Source organism: Typopeltis vanoorti, chromosome 24 (genome assembly GCF_054136105.1).
Source record: "Typopeltis vanoorti isolate ZY-2024b chromosome 24, IOZ_Tvanoo_1.0, whole genome shotgun sequence".
NCBI classification, from domain to species: Eukaryota; Metazoa; Arthropoda; class Arachnida; order Uropygi; family Thelyphonidae; genus Typopeltis; species Typopeltis vanoorti.
Genome location: NC_143572.1, coordinates 45266876 through 45284993, shown reverse-complemented (window position 1 = coordinate 45284993; position 18118 = coordinate 45266876). Strand labels below are relative to the sequence as shown.

The following is an 18118-nucleotide window of genomic DNA, read 5'->3' as shown; positions in this document are numbered from 1 at the left end:
CGGTTAAACAAGGCCCCCGTTGTTTTTGCCAAGGAACCAGGGCGAACAGCGAAAAGTCAGCTACTGGAACAAATCTGAAAACACACCCCAACTCAACATCACCAGAGTTAAAGATTGGTACTATCAACATAAGAAGCCTGGATGGCAAAGAAATTGAGCTAGCTGAGAAATTAGATAAGTACCAGATCGACATAATAGAGGAGACTGAAACAAAAAAGACAAAACTGGTGAGATCTTTCTGAGCAATAAATGCAAAATGTTATATTCAGGCAATGACAATCAAGTAAAAGAAGGAGTAGCCATAGTATTCAACACAAAATACGAGGCTAATCTTCTTGAATGGCAGGCATTCTCAAGTAGAGTAATGTGGGCAAATATGAGAATGGGGAACTGGACAATGAGACTTATTTGTGCCTATGGTCCCCACAGAAGGTTCTACTAAGGTAGAAGTGGAGGAATTTTTTGAGGCTTTAGAAAAAGCAACTGACACAATGGAAAAGGAAAAGTTGGTCCTTGTTAGGGATCTAAATAGCAGAGTAGGAAATGATTGTCAGACATACAAAAATATTTTGGGAAAATTTGGAGAAAAGAGCAAAGCTAATAATAATGGCAAATACCTGTTGGATTTCTGCTCAGGACATGGACTGGTTATTACTAACACCATGTTCCAACATAAAAATGTGCACAAATTCACATGGAGAGGAGAGGCAAGGAATAAGAAAAGTCTCATTGACTATGTTATTGTTGATAGTGATGTTTTCTCCCTGTTGCAGGACACCAGAGTGTACAGAGGATTTGAAATTGGAAGTGATCACTATTTAGTCTTGAGCAGAATAAAATTGAATTTCATATTGAAAAGAATAACATGTAAGAAAGTTTCAAAGCGAATAAAAGTTGAGCAGCTTTCAGATGTGAACTGTAGACTAAAATACACAAAGATTATTGAAGAAAAAATGAAAGAGTTTGAGAACAGAAACCAAACCTTGCAGATTCAGTGGCAAGCCTTGAAGAAAACCCTGATTGATTCAGCTATAAGTGAAGTTGTCTGCAAGGATAGAAAAATTAGAACTCCATGGTGGATACAGGAAGTTAAAGAGGCGCAGTGAAGGAAAAGAAGAAAGCATATCAAAAGTTCCTGGCAAATAAGTCGGCCTGTGCTCTTAGAGAATACAGAGACAAATGTAAGAAAACTAAACACTGTGTAAAACTAGCTAAACAGAAGTCATGGGAGGACTTTGGCAAGAACATGGAAAATAAATATCATGAAGGTGGCAAAATATTCTGGAGGTTGTTGAAGAAGCTTAGGAATGGAGGAAAGAGTGCTGTAAAAGCAGTTAGAGATGATAAAAGTGACCTGAAAACTGGAGAAAAAGATATCCTTGAAGTATGGAGTAATTACTTTGAAAAACTCTAAATGAAACAGGCAGTGAGGACAGCACAGTAGTAAAAAACACTGACCAGGCATGCAGTCAGGAATACATATCCATTCTTGAAGAAGAAAAAGCCATCAAAGGCTTGAAATGTGGAAAGGCAGCAGGAGTAGATGATATTTGACCAGAAATGCTGAAGTATGATGATATAAAAGTCTTATAGTGGCTGGACTGCATAGTTCAGAATGCTTGGACAGAGGGACGAATTCCCAATGATTGGAGTAGAGCTCTCATAGTATCCATATATAAAAAGGGAAATAAAATTGAATGTGAGAATTACAGAGGTATTTCCCTACTGAGTGTTCCTGGTAAGATATATGCAAGTATACTTGAGAAACGGTTGAGAAGAGTTGTGGAAGAAAAGCTTGGTGAAGAACAAGCTGGATTCAGGTCAAATAGAGGTTGTCAGGATCAGATCTTCACTTTACGACAAATAGTGGAGAAATCATGGTAATATAACAAAGATTTGTATTTAAGTTTTGTCGATTTGGAAAAGTCATATGACAAGGTTCCAAGTGAGAAGCTATTCAATACGCTACAGTTATATGGTGTCAAAGGGGCATTATATCAAGCAATACTTAAGTCTTTATTTGAGTTGTAAGTCAGCAGTTAGAATTGAAGGAAGTACTGGAAGATGGTTTAATGTTAAATCTGGTGTGAGAGAAGGATGCACATTATCCCCTCTGTTATTCATTATCTATATGGATCACATTATGAAGGAAAGTGGTATTAACATGATATCAAAATTGGAGATGTTAATATCAGCTCTTTGCTTTATGTGGACGATGCTATACTTCTACATAAATCCGCTACTAGTCTGCAAGGTTCACTAACCAAATTGAATAACTGTTGTAATAGATATGGTATGAAGGTCAGATAAAAAGACAAAGACAATGAAAATAGGCAGAATCATTGAAAATGTCAACTGTGTTGTGAACGGAGAACCTGTGGAACAAGTAAAACATTTCACCTACTTAGGCATGAATTTTAGTGAAGATGGTAAATTAAATATGGAAATAGACAACAGAATCAACAAAGCTGGTATGGTAGGAAGTCAATTGAATAAATTCATATGGAATAAGAGAGAAATTAGTTAGAACACTAAATTAGCTGTATACAGACAGTGTTCAAACCAATTTTAACTTATGGATCTGAGAGCTGTGTCAGAAGTAAAACACTTGACCAAGCACTAGAGATCACAGATATGAGAATCCTGAGAAAGATTAGAGGCGTGAACAGATGGCATCAATGGCAATATCATATTAAAAACGAGGATATTAGGAAAGAACTTGACATTGTCAACATCCAGGAATGCGTTAGCAGAGATGATCTCAGGTGTTATGGTCATTTAAACAGAATGGGCGAGGAAAGATTGGCAAAACAAGTGTTCTCTGACAGGTTTGCAGGAAAACGACCCAGAGGAAGACCAAGATATAGGTGGATTGGTACAGTAAAAAGTGCCTTAGAACAGTGGTCTCAAACTGGCTGCCTGCAGGCCACATCCAGCCCCCAAAGCAATTTTACATGGCCCACGAATACATTTCAATTATGTATTTGTTGTAAATATAAATACGGTGCTTATAGTTTTAGAGACATAGCGATATAGACTGAGCTTATGTGCGCATAAGCTCAGTCCATATCTACAATTTACAATCATTAAATTTAGTTCGCCAGCCGACAATTGGTGGCTCTTCAGTATTTTGGTGTTTCCGTTGCACAGCTGCACTGTTCATATTGCAATATAGAGGGAGACAAACTAAAGTACGCCTTATAAACCTGTTTATTTGTGCTTGTTGTTAGATCTACATTATATCAATACCTATTGTTTAGAATTGTACATAACTTTTGAGGGTTGCTTTCATACAAAAATTCATCTTGTTGAATTAAAGTTGTAAATAAAATTATAATAGTGATTTTAATTAAGAGATTAAACTGCAAGCCGTGTCTTTAACAAAGAGTAAAAGAAAAGTTGACGAAGAAGGACGTGTTTTTCAAGATAAATGGGAAATTATGCACTTTTGTAGTGGTGTGCGCAAGAAAATTGTATGTTTTATTTGTAATAAGTGAATATCAGTTCCAAAAGAATACATTTTACATCGCCGTTACGAAACGAATCATGAAGAAAAATTTGAAATGTTGGAAGGCAAATTGAGGGAAGAAAAGTTACAGTTACTTAAATTTGGCTTACAACGACAAAATTTTTTTACTGGAGCAAATAAATCCAGTGAAGCAACAGTTCACCCAAGTTTTGCTCTCACGCATATCATTGCAAAACGATCAAAACCATTTACTTTGGCGAATTCCTTAAAGATTGTTTGATTAAGTCTGCTGAAATTCTTTGTCCTGACAAACAACAATTATTTAAAAATATTAGTTTGTCAGCCAACAAGGTAGCGGAACGTATTAACGAAATCGCTAGTGATTTACGATGTCAGTTAGAAGAAAAAAGTATAGATTTTGCAGCATTCTCAATAGCAGTTGATGAGGGTACTGACATCACAGATATAGCACAACTTGCCGTTTTCGTACGAGGTGTTACTGATAAATTTGAAGTAATATGAAAGGAAAAACCGGTGCATGGGATATTTTTTCTGAAATAAAAACTGTAATAGATAAATATAAATTAAGTTGGAATAAAGTCGTTGGATTTGCAAGTGATGGTGCAGCTGCTATGGTTGGTAAAAAAAAATGGAGTAGCGGTAAAATTAAGAAGTATAGTGAAAGAAGAAAAATTTCAGAATAAATTTTGCACTATACATTTTCATCAAGAAGCACTTTGTGCCAAACGTTTGCAGACGGATAATGTTATGAAAACAGTAAACTTTATTCGTGGACGAGCTCCGAATCATCGAGAATTTGTTGCATTGCTTGAAGGAATTGAAAGTGAGTACGGAGAAATGATTTATTATAAAGAGGTGAGGTGGTTAAGTCGAGGAGCTGTATTAAAACGGTTTTTTGATTTTATAAATGAAATCAACATTTTCATGACACAAAAAATAAAACCATCGACAAGCTACATAATGATACATGGATAACAGATTTAGCATTTCTTGTTGACTTAACTGGCCATTTAAATATTCTCAATAAAGAGCTGCAAGGAAAGAATAAACTTATCACTGACATGTATGCTTGTATTAAAGCTTTTCAAGTTAAATTGCAATTATGGGAAACACAACTGGAATAAAAAAAAATTTCGTGCATTTCCTACATCTTAAATCCTGCCCTATTATTTCAAATGAAAAATCTCAAGAATATGCAAGAAAAATAGCATTATTACGACAAGAATTTGAAGAAAGATTTAAAGATTTTTAATGATTTGGAGTCCGATTTTACATTATTTTCATTACCATTAGAAACGAATGTAAATAATGCACCAGAAAATCTACAAATGGAGCTAATTAATTTATAGTGTGATATAAATCTTATTCAAAGATTTGATTAACTTTTATTCGTACTTGTCAAAAGATAAATACTCTCAGTTATGAATTGTTGCAATAAGAATAATCGCTTTGTTCGGGAGTACATTTATATGTGAACAGTTTTTTCGCAGTTGAAAATTAATAAGTCTAAGAAAAGAACCCGATTGACCAATGAACATCTACAATCCGTGATGAAGATAGTTTCCAGTAATTTTTCTCCAAGGCTCCAAACTTTATCAGAATTGAAACGCTATCAAGTGCAGTAAGAAATAAAGAAGTTTATAATTATTTACATACAGACGTGTATTTTTTCTGTATGTGTCGAAGAAAAATTTAATAAATAAAAGAAAGAGAATAGGACAGTATTTATTTTCAAGTTATAAAAGGGTTTCATAATTATAAAGGTTATAAAAGGGTGGTATCCATACATTAGGGGTAAGTACGGTTCAATATATATATATATATATATATATATATATATATATATATATATTCACTCTCATTTTGTTTAAAAAAAAAAAAAAATTCCGGCCTCTCAGCTGCTTTCACATCGTGCATTTGGCCAGCATGCAATTTGAGTTGGACCTGGCTTCCACTGAAGAGACCTCAATAAAGGTCGAAACTAGTCTGGGTAGTGGCCCTTCCCTTAATGCATAACATTAGACATATCCGCAAGATGTGTTTTGTATTATGGGAGATACTGAGATAGGAGTGTTGGTAGCTTGCTCCACCTTTGCAAGGAGTCGCCGTGGTGTTGTACCACCTTACCCCAGTCCTGAAGATACTTTCAGGCACAAACTTTGTTTGCTCACACTTGGATAAAGGATTAAACTAAATTTATTATATTCTAACCAAGCGAAAAATAAACTTTCAACATGTAGATAGGAAGTTTGTAATGATGTAAATTTTTCATATAATACTATCATAATCCTGTACACCCCTTGAGGGTACATGGCAGGAATTTGATGATGATGACATATGTATATAAACAAAATAATTTTTATATATTTCGTTAATCTTTTCAATTCTTTATTCATCTTCATCTTCACTCTCAAAATTTTCTGAGCTTGATTCTTCATCAAAAAGTGAGTCATCACTGTCTTGAAATACAGTGGTATTTCGCTAATCCAAACTGCGGTTTGAAAGAAAAAAAAAGTTTTATTTATTACAAATTATCATTTTGTGTACTATTATTTTTATTTAATAAATATTATTTTAACTATTATTTTTTATTTTATTATTAATACAGTACAGTATTTTTTTCATACTGTTGATTGTATGGTTATAGTGTAGGCCTATTTTGATTTATTCTGATTTATTTATTATTTATTTTGATATTTATTTTGATTATTTTGATCGTTTGCTTGGGCAGCCATCGAACCTAAAGCAATTCAAGACTGAGGTAAGGTGTTGTACCACCTTACCTCAGTCCTGAAGATATTTTCAAGTGCAAACTTTGTCTGCTTACACGTGGATAAAGGATTAAACTAAATTTATTATAACCTAAGGAAAACTTTCTTTTTGATCACATCCAGGAGTATACGAAGTGTTCTGTACTTGTAAACCAGCTTACAATGGGCAGGCAGGAAGATCTGTTGTCCTCCATCTCAGACAATATAAGAAATACATTTGGCAACATTGTTTTGGCAAGTTGGGACTAGCAGACCATGTCTTGGATACGACATGCCTTTCACACAGCATCAGTTGGAAGAAAACAAAAGTGCTACGGTATGATAAGTCAGAGAGAATGTTTTGGGGATCAGAAGCAGCAACTTTAAAACATCCCTGAAACCTCAACAATATGGCTAGATCAATTTACCAAAAATCTAGGAGACGGTCGTTTTAAGATCAAATTAATACTTGTTAAACTCTCTCTTTATCTAACAGTATATGACTACAATCATGACTTTAGTTCATTGTGTCATCCATTACAATTTTAAACTGTTTTGGCTTTTAACAAATTATTGCAGTTTCCATATTGTAACAAACTGTTTGTACTCTGAAGATGTTAGATATAAAACGTGAAATATGAGCAAATAGGTAAATAAATATATTATTTATTTTCTTGTTATTGTCTATTGTTGTGAATTAAAGCCATTATATACATAAAACCTTTAATGTAAATATTGTTTTCATGTTCTGAAAATTAATGATAGTTGTGTAAAAAGCTATGATTGCAATATTAGTAACAGCAATTCATAGCTGTAAGTTTGAAGTTATGTGATATAAACCTAATGGATCAGTTGCTGGTGATGATGAAATGCATCACCAAATCAACCTGATAGGTTTTAAACAACCATCATGAATGGCTTTAATTATCTGACAATTCATTGTGTAGCAGTGAAATCTCATGAGAAGAATGAAACTAAATTTATTGAGCTGTTGTGAGATAACTTCCTCGAGCAGCCTGTGACAGAAGGAAATCAAGGTCAAAAGAGTGTTAGAGCTGATTATAATGTTGGGGGGGGGGGGAAGTTCAGTTATAAAGGTGACTGTTCTGCCCCCTGGTTGTTCATAGAGATCATCCTGTACTGACCTGGGAAGTAGCTAAGTATATGGAATATTTTATTCAGAAATATTCCTCATCTTCATCAAATCAAATTCCTGATATGTACCCTCAAGGAATTTACAGGATATGATAATACTACATGAAAAACTTACATCATTACTAACTTCCTATCTACAATATTCCTGCAAATCAATCTGTTACCTGTCAAGACTCCAATATTAACAGATCTTATACTTCTGTCTAAGGCACTTTTTTACTGTATCAATCCACCTATATCTTGGTCTTCCTCTGGGTCTTTTTCCCGCCAACCTAGTAGAAAACACTTGTTTTGATAATCTTTCTTCTCCCATTCTGTTTAAGTGACCATACCACCTGAGATTAGCTCTGCTAACACATTCCTGGATGCTAACAATGTCACAATGTAACAGTGAGGGTGCAAGGGAAGATGTGAATGATATGCATCAGCAAATTAGCATGATGAGTGCAGGCTGGGCAATTATTATGGGAACTTCATCTGTGAAGTTTCCATGAACCAGAAGAAGGAAAGGTCACATAGGAAGAAGGAAATAGAATTTTTTTACTTACTGAAAGGAAATTGCTTGAAATAGATAATGGGGGGGGGGGTGAGAGTGCTGGTTCTGGGTGATAGCATTAGTAGATTCATAACCAAAGTATAGTCACATTGTCTCTGATTGAGGAAAGTGATCATTGGGAGATTGCCAGTTATGGGAACTTTCAGTTAAGAAGAGATATATGTGGAATTACAGATATAATCTCATGGCCATATTTGATGGAATATCAGCCCATTTATTATGAGAATGCACAGAAGAATTGGCATTGTCTCTAACTAGGCTGTGTAACTTAAATCCCTTGCTCTGATAAAGTCTAAAGGGAGTGGAAGGAGGACAGAATAGTTTAGCTGCATAAAGGAGGTGGATCCAAGACAGAGATAATTAATTATAGACCAATCAGTATCTTGGAAGTAGTGATAAATGTATTCGAATTGGTCAGAGACAAAATTCAGGAATGAGCAGATGATAATATGGCTCTTTATGGCGACAGCATGGCTTTGTGAAGGATGTCATATCTCAATTTACTCACTTTTTTTTTTTTTTTTTATAATAAAGTGACATTGATTTGGATAAAGAGAAAGGCTCTACAATGATACTGCATTTAATAGAGTTCTTTTCAACAGTAATGGAGCAAATGGGGAATGGATATGAAGCTTCAGAAGCCAGTGATATAGATATGAGAATGATTGATGGACAGATTCTGAAGAGTAGTATATGGAGTAACAGAATTGGCAGGTGGCTAGCAGTATACTTCAGGCTCTGTGCTCAGACCACAAATATTGAGTTGTTTGCTGATGATGCAAAATTGGGTAGTGTAATAATTAATCAAGGCAATAAGATTGAGAGATTGCAGAATGTTTTAAACAGGCTGAGAATATGGGCAGAAGATGATAGTTGCTGATTTAGTGAGGGAAAAGTGTCAAATTATGCATTTTAAGATGAAAAGATTATAAGCTGTATATTGCATTAATGGAACTGTACTCCAAGATATTAATGGCATTCCTGGTGATCCCAAGTATTCTCAAGTGATCTTTTGCATTTAAAAAAAAATCTCTGCTGAAACATCTTTTAAAGCCATTTGAATTTGTGGGCATGCGGAGACATCTATTATGAATACAATTCATTTAAATTCAAGCATTTCTCTTTCTTAATCTGCTATGGTAAATATTTGCATTTTTGCCTCTAGAGCGGAAGAAATCCCCTTTCACCGTTTCAAGTCCTAAAAAACATTCAGCAGATCTACTCATCGTTTTTGACCTATCATGTTATTCTTATGGTATTCTATTACACAATAGGGCTTCATTAATGGGGATTCACACTCCCATTAGTTTTACTTTCTAGTGGTCATATTGATACTGATAGTAATTTTTGGCAGAGTCAAGCTGACCAATGCTAATAAATAATTTTAATGGAATATGTGTAGTAGATGTATTTAAATGACTTTTGTGGCTTACACATGTAACTAAAAATATATAGAATTTTATTTAAAAACTCTAATATATTTCATCAAACTTTACATGAACAGAACTGATACTTTTGGCATTTGTTTGCATGCAGTTTACCATCCGTATTGTCATTACCACAAGATTTTGAACCTGTGGTACTGCATGCAGCATTGCATAATTATTACTGTACCCCCCCCCCCCACTCATTTGTCTTACAGGTGGCTGAACTCATACTTGACTCTGTCTGCCCCCTCCCAGTACTTCTCGTCTCCCTGATTTTTCACTTACAATCTCTCACTGAACAACACCCTCTCCAAACATGCTCAAAACCATTCATATGCAGTCCATTGGCCGTATATAAGTACTTTCATACATCAAATTCACTACTTGCATCTATAAACTAAACTAAAATAAGCTCTTTCTGTTATATTTAAATTAAGTATTCCTTAATCCAAATCATTTATTTCTTAAACTCATTAGAAATAACAGACTTTTTTAAAAATTATTTTTGCTCAATAAATTCAGTACATCTGTATTATTAAATAATGATTATATATATATATATATTTCTTTCCTCAACAGGATTCAGGTAAATGATCAGATAATTGAAGTAGATGGAAAATCATTGGTTGGTGTGACCCAAGCTTATGCTGCCTCAGTACTTAGAAATACTTCAGGTTTGGTAAAGTTAGTATTCAAATTGAAACTTCAGTGTTTTTGTAAAATGAGCAGTAATAGGTGTGAAATTTATATTTATGTTTCCAGCAAAACAGATTCTAACTGTAAACATTTGTAATAATTAAAAACTAAGGAAATATTCTTGAAAAACACAACGCTTTATGAGAATTAGAAGACATAAGACAGTCCATCAGATCTGACAGAAAAATGGATTTGAATGGAGGAGGAATGGGTAAACTCAACAGTGGATTCATTGTCTGTAGGATTGTTTGTACAGTTTTTTCAGCTATATTTTTCATCCAAATAAACATGAGTACCTCTCAGAATATAACTGCTCTATGCATAATGAAAAGAAACTGGCTCAGCGTGCTAAAGAAAACCCACAAGAATTCTATTGATATGCTGCACATAAAAGAAATAATGAATATGAAAGAATAACTCATCTAAATCCAGATAGCATGAGGGTAACAGATGCAGAAGAGGTTGTTCAGCTAATGAGTGCCCATTTCGTTAAAAGCTATCACCCTGGTGAACGCAACATTGAGCTCGGTTACCTCTTCACTAGATGAAGAAATGCAAATGTGTGAGGCCGAGGTATTAGAGCTGTTGCACAAACTGAATAAGAAATCAGCAATAGGGACTGATGAAATATCAGCACGTGTGCTAAAAGAGTGTTCAGCTGAACTGGCCATTCCTTTGACCAGGATGTTTAATATGAGTCTCAGAACAGGGAAAATTCTGCAGGAATGGAAGGACTGTATGGTAATTCCATTGCACAAGGGTGGTGCAAAGACCGATGTATCCACCTATCAACCAATTAATACCTCAGGAGTGGTGGTGAAGATTTTGGAAAAATTGGTTAGGGCCCGAATTCAGATACTTTGCAGTGAGCAACATGGGTTTACTAAGGGAAAGTCATGTTTTAGCAACTTGCTCACATTCTATAACAATGTCACCATTGAATTAGACAAGGGGGGATAGATACACCTTGATACTTTGGGATTTTGCTAAGGCTTTTGACAAAATACAGCATGGCAGACTGCTGCATAAATTAGAGAAAATGGGTTTGGTTATACAATATTAGCATGGATAAGAGAATGGCTGACTGACAGATATCAAAAAGTGGTATATGGGGGATCTGAGTCTGCAAGGTTTAAGGTAATAAGTGGTGTACCACAGGGATCAGTTCTTGATCCACTGTTATTCAATCTGTACATTAATGATATTGGGAAGGATTTGACAAGTGACATACAGTTATTTGCTGATGATGCAAAGATAGGTAGGGTAATCAGGAATGCTGTTGATATGCAGTATTTGCAGAATGATTTGAATAGGCTGGAATTGTGGGCATGGGAAAATGGGTGTCAGTTCAATGTCAGTAAATGTAAAGCCATTCATTTTGTTATGATTAGATATCTAGTATCATATTATATTGGTGGGATTAGGCTATAGAAGTATTTGGCAAAGAACGCAAATACAACTCAAAAGGTAATTGCAATGCTGAAACGAACGTTCACATGTAAAGATAAGGATGTTATTTTGCCTCTTTACAAGGCCTTGATAAGCTCACTTGGACTATTGTGCGCAGGTCTGGTCTCCTGGTTTCCATTGCAATTCTGATATATTGGGGAGAGTAAAAAAGGAGAGTGTTATAAATGATATCAGGATTGTGGAATACTGAATTATGAAGACAGATTGAGAATTTGTAGACTGCAGTCTAGCAAACAGGAGAAAGAGGAGTGATATGATTGAAACTTACAAACTTCTGAAAGGATCATACAGGATTTCATTTGATGGAATTTTTCAATTTGTGGAGGGTGGGGAAATGATGAGAGGGCATCCTTGGAAGCTGAGAATGAAAGGCCGCCAAGAAGGGTGTGAAGGCTAGATTTTTCTCTCAGAGGGTGGTGCATGATTGGAATTGATTGCCATTGGATGTTGTGAGTGCAAGCAGTGTGAATGAATTCAAGAATAAGTATGATGGTTGGTGTGTGTAATATGTGGCCTCCCTCGATGAGGCTCTGACTCCCTGGAGGTCTCTCTTAATAATAATATAATAATGATAAAAGTTAGTTAATAAAATGGACCATCTTTCATATCATATTATGAAACAGTAATTTTTTTTTTTTCAAAATGATATATATATATATATATATATATATATATATATATATATATATATATATATATATATAAAGATAAAAAGAGGAAAAAAATTAATTAAATGAATTATTTTTATATTATATTGTTAAACGGTATAAGATGAAATAAGAAAATGCTTTTCTTTTGAGCTTGAATTTTATTTCAAGGAAAAAGTGAATAAACATCAATGATTGTTAAAAATGTTTATTGGTATTCATAAAATTTATATACATTACTTTCATGCAGAATCATTCAAATAACATGGTAAAATTTTACATCTTTTACTATTTTTCTGTTTTTGATAAAATTGTAGTAAATTCCATATATTTCAGAATATTCTAAGGGAAGCATATGCTTCTCATCACCCAAATAATTTTATTTGAAGGAAGGAAGGAAATAAATGAACATCCAAAGATTGTCAGAAATATTTTTTGCTATTCATGATATGTATACATTTTAAAAAAAAAATTTTTTTGACATTGTTTCATACAGAATCATTTGATTAACATGGCAAATTTTACATAATGATTTTCTGCTTTTTTAGAAAAGTAAATAAATTTCATTTATTTCCCAGTATTTCATTATATTTGAAACTATCTTTAGGTAAACCAGATTTATATATTTCACAACATGACATAATATTGTCGGGGAAGGAGGGGGAATGTAATAAGAAAAGTAACAAATAGAATACTATTTCAGAAACCCTGGCTTAACTCTCATTTTAATATTCCCTCTGTCTGATTTCTTGCTGGTTTAAATTCTTTTTGATTCTTCATTTTGAGACATTTCATAGATTACTTACAAACAGCAAAAAGATTTAAATTGGAAAGTTTAAAAAAAAAGTCCATATCAGCACTACAGCATACTAGCATATGTAACTGTTCCACTTTAATTAGGATTAGCTTTAACAATGCAACAAACTCACATATACTCACAGTTAGAAAAAAAAAATTAAGTTAAGCTTAATTATAAACACAGACATTTTAAAGTATAATATTTATATGTATGTGTATAATATCATCATCATCATCAAGGGTGTACAGGATATTATGATAGTACTACATGAAGAACTTACATCATTACAATTTTCCTCCAAATCGATCTGTTAACTGTCAAGACTCCAACATTATCAGATCTTATATTTCTCTCTTCTAAGGCACTTTTTACTGTATCAATCCACCTATATTTGGGTCTTTCTCTGGGTCTTTTTCCTGCCAACCTGGCAGAGAACACTTGTTTTGCTAATCTTTCCTCTCCCATTCTTCTTAAGTGACCACACCAACTGAGATTAGCTCTGCTAATGCATTCCTAGATGCTGACAATATCAAGTTCTTTCCTAATATCCTCGTTTTTAATATGATATTGCCATTGCTGCCATCTGTTCATGCCCTAATCTTTCTCAGAGCTCTCATATCTGAAGTCCCTAGTCTTTGGTCAAGTGTTTTACTTCTAACCCAGCTCTCAGATCCATAGGTTAAAATTAGTTTAGTTTAAACACTGTCTTGTATGTAGCTAATTTAGTATTTTGGCTAATTTCTCTCTTATTCCATATAAATTTATTCAGTTGACTTCCTACCATACCAGCTTTGTTGATTTTATTGTCTATTTCCATATATAATTTAACATCGTCACTACAAATCGTGCCTAAGTATCTGAAATGTTTTACTTGTTCTATAAGTTCTCCATTCACAATGCAGTTGATATTTTCAGTTTCTGCCTATTTTCATTGTCTTTGTCTTTTTAATACTGACCTTCATACCATATCTATTACAACAGTTATTCAATTTAGTCAGGGAATCTTTCAGACTTATAGCAGATTTATTTAGAAGTATAACATCATCCGGATGTTGATGAGATGTTGATAAACCTGATATCAAAGAGTTGAGGTTAACACCCCCAATTTGGATATTCAGGTTTAATATCACTTTCCTTCATAATGTGATCCATATAGATAATGAATCTTCTTCTGGTTCCCATCTGCCGTATGGCCGCGGGAGGGTAGCTATATGCTACCATTCTAGGGAGAGATGATTATGAGCAAGGTGGTTTCCCGTTGCCTTCCTTGCCGTAAGTATTTATGACTGTAACCTGTATGTTCACTGGGCCGGTTTGCCTGCTTGCGGGATGAAAAACCCCAGATAAACTGGCAGAAAAAACCCTGCTGCCCACGCCCAAGACCGGCTAACTTGGCTATGGCTGAGGAAGATCCTTAAGCTCCTCACGTCGTGGAAGGGAATCGAACCTAGGACACTCCTTCTCCAGACATACGGTTGCGAAGCGCAAAGCCACTAGGCTAACCGCACGGAGATAATGAATAACAGAGGGGATAATGTACATCCTTGTCTGACACCAGATTTATAAAGACTAAGTATTGCTTGATATAATGCTCCATTGACACCATATAACTGCAGCATTTTGGATAGCTTCTTTCTTGTCACCTTGTCATATGCCTTTTCCAGATCTACAAAACTTAAATACAGATCTTTGTTATATTCCCATGATTTCTCAACTATCTGTCGTAAAGTTGAAAATCTGATTCTGACAACCTCTATTTGGTCTGAATCTAGCTTGTTTTTCACCCAGCTTTTCTTCCACAATCCTTCTCAACCATTTCTCAAGTATGCTTACAATATCTTACCAGGAACACTCAGTAGAGAAATATCTCTGTAATTCTCACATTCAGTTTTATTTCCCTTTTTATATATGGGTACTATGAGAGCTCTACTCCAATCATTGGGAATTCGTCCCTCTGTCCAGGCCTTCTGAACTATGCAGTGCAGCCACTGTAAGACTTTTACACCTCCATACTTGAGCATGTCTGGTCGAATATCATCTACTCCAGTTGCCTTTCACATTTCAGGTTTTTAATGGCTTTTTCTACTTCAAGTATGGATATGTATTCCTAATTGCATGCCTGGAAAGTGTTTCTTACCACTGAGCTCTCACTGATTGGTTCATTTAGCAGTTTTTAGAAGTAATTACTCCATACTTCAAGGTTATCTTTTTCTCCAGTTTTCATATCGCCTTTATCCTTTTACAGCACCCCTTTCCCCCATTTCTGAGCTACTTCAACAACCTCCAGAATATCTTACCACCTTGATATTTATTTTCTATGTTCTTGCCAAAATCATTCCACGACTTATGTTTAGCCAGTTTTACACAGTGTTTAGCTTTCTTACATTTGTCTCTGTATTCTCTAAGAGCACAAGCTGACTATATGGCAGGAACTTTTGATATACTTTCTCTTTTCCTCCACTGCCTCTTTAACTTTCCTAAGCCCACCATGGAGTTCTGATTTTTCTATCCTTGCACACAATCTCACCACACTCCTCTCTGATTGAATCAATCAATATTTTCTTCAGGGCTTGCCACTGAATCTCCAGAGTTTGGTTCCTGCTCTCAAACTCTTTCATTTTTTTCTTGAATAATGTTTGTGCATTTTAGTCTACACTTCACATCTGAGAGCTGCTCAACTTTTATTCTCTTTAAAACTTTCTTGCATGTTCTTGTTTTCAATATAAAATTCAGTTTTATCCTGGTAAAGACTAAATGGTGATCTCTTCCAATTTCAAATTCTCTGTACACTCTTGTGTCCTGCACCAGTTGGAATACATCACTGTCAACAATAAGACAGTCAGTGAGATTTTTCTTATTCCTTGCTTCTTCTCTCCATCTGAATTTGTGCACATTTTTATGTTGGAATAGCTGGAACCAGTCCATGTGCTGAGCAGAAATCCAACAGATATTTACCATTATTATTAGCTTTGCACTTTTCTCCAAATTTTCCCAAAATATTTTTGTATGTCTCACAATCATTTCCTACTCTACTATTTAGATCCCCAACAAAGACCAACTTTTCCTTTTTCATTGTGTCAGTTGCTTTCTCTAAATCCTCAAAAATTCGTCCACTTCTACCTTAGTAGAACCTTCTGTGGGACCATAGGCACAAATAAGTCTCATTGACCAGTTCCCCGTTCTCATAATTGTCCGCATCACTCTACTTGAGACTGCCTGCCATTCAAGAAGATTAGCCTTGTATTTATTGTTGAATACTATGGCTGCTACTTCTTTTCTTTTATTGTCATTGCCTGAATATAACATTTTGTATTTATTGCTCAGAAAGATCTCACCAGGTTTTGTCTTTTTTTGTTTCAGTCATCCCTATTATGTCGATCTGGTACTTATCTAATTCCTCAGCTAGCTCTATTTCTTTGCCATTCAGGGTTCTTATGTTGATAGTACTGATCTTTAACTCTGGTGATGTTGAGTTGGGGTGTTCTGTGAGATTTGTTCCAGTAGCTGACTTTTCGCTGTTTGCCCTGGTTCCCTAGCGAAAACAATAGGGTCCTTGTTTAACCAGGCAACGTCCCAGCTGGCATGAAATTTTGTCATGTTGTACCATCATTTGAAATTTGGTTGGCTAAATCCCAAATCGCCAGCCCATCCTCTTCCATTCAAACAGGGTACACGACGAGGGTGCACCTCTCTTATTCCTTATAAAGCAATTGACTTCCTACCATATCGATTTTGTTGATTCTATTGTCTGTTTCCATATTTAATTTAGCGTCATCACTAAAAATTGTTTCTAAGTAGTTGAAATGTTTTACTTGTTCTGTAATTTCTCCTTTCAGAATGAAGTTGATATTTTCAATGTTTCTGCCTATTTTCATTGTCTTTGTCTTGTTGTTGCTGATTTTCATACCAAATTTATTATAACAGTTATTGAATTCAGGGAATCTTGCAGACTTGTACTGGATTTATTTCAAAGTATAACATCATCTGCATAAAGTAAAGAGCTGAGATTAACATCTCCAATTTTGATGTTAGATTTAATACTGCTTTCCTTCACAATGTGGTCCATATAGATAATGAATAACAGAGGGAACAATGTATATCCTTCTCTGACACCGGATTTAATATCAAACCAACTTCCTGTACTTCCTTCATTTCTAACTGCTGACTTACAACTCAGATGAAGACTGAGTATTGCTATATAATGTCCCATTGACACCATATAACTGTAGCGTTTTGAATAACTTTCCTATTGGTATGCCATTTGCAGATCTACAAAATTTAAATACAGATCTTTGTTATATTCCCACGATTTCTCAACTATGTGTTATAAAGTGAAAATCTGATCCTGACAGTCTCTATTTGGTGTGAATCCAGTTCATTCTTCACGAAGCATCCCCTTTCACAATCCTTCTCAACCGTTATCTCAAATATAGTTTCATAAATAGCCAGCCTGGTTGGCCGATTGGTTAGCATATCCGCTCTCCAGCTAAAAGTTGGGAGTTCAAAACCCTGCATGGATGTTTGTGATTGTCTGCGAAAATATTAGTGTTGGGTGGTTGGTGTAGTTGCAGTTTGTTGTAGTTGGTGGGTTGAGAAGTGCAGATTGAATTGTAGAGTAGGTATCTCGATGAGTCCTTGTACTCCCTGGAGGTGTCATGTAATAATAAAAAATCTTACCTGGAACACTCAGCAGGGAAATTCCTCTGTAATTCTCACATTCAGTTTTATTTCCCTTTCTGTATATGGATACTGTGAAAGCTCTTCTGCGATCATCTGGAATTCGTCCTTCTGTCCAAGCCTTCTGAACTATGCAGTGCAGAAGGTGCAAGAATTTTATAAGTCCATAACTTGAGCATTTCTGTTCGAATATCATCTACTCCTGTTGCCTTTCCATATTTCAGACTTTTGATGGCTTTTTCTACTCCAAGTGTGGATGTGTGTTCCTGATTGTATGCCTTTTGAGTGTATTTCACCATTGTGCTGTCACTGATTGTTTCATTTAGTAATTTTTCAAAGTAATTACTCGATATATCAAGGATATGTTTTTCTCTAGTTTTCACATCATCTTTATCATCTCTAATTCCTTTTACCGCACTCTTTCCTCCATTTCTGAGCTTTTTCAACAGCC

At 34.9% G+C, this 18118-nt stretch overlaps 1 protein-coding gene across 1 annotated transcript in view; it reads left to right on the top strand.

Annotated features, from left to right (window-relative positions):
- LOC150093146 (uncharacterized) overlaps positions 1 to 18118 on the top strand; it is a 339961-nt gene that overhangs the window by 114351 nt on the left and 207492 nt on the right. Inside the window, exon 10 of the mRNA XM_090414162.1 lies at positions 9958 to 10062. Within this exon, the coding sequence (XP_090270288.1) occupies positions 9958 to 10062 (105 nt within the window). The remainder of the gene's footprint in view (positions 1 to 9957; positions 10063 to 18118) is intronic.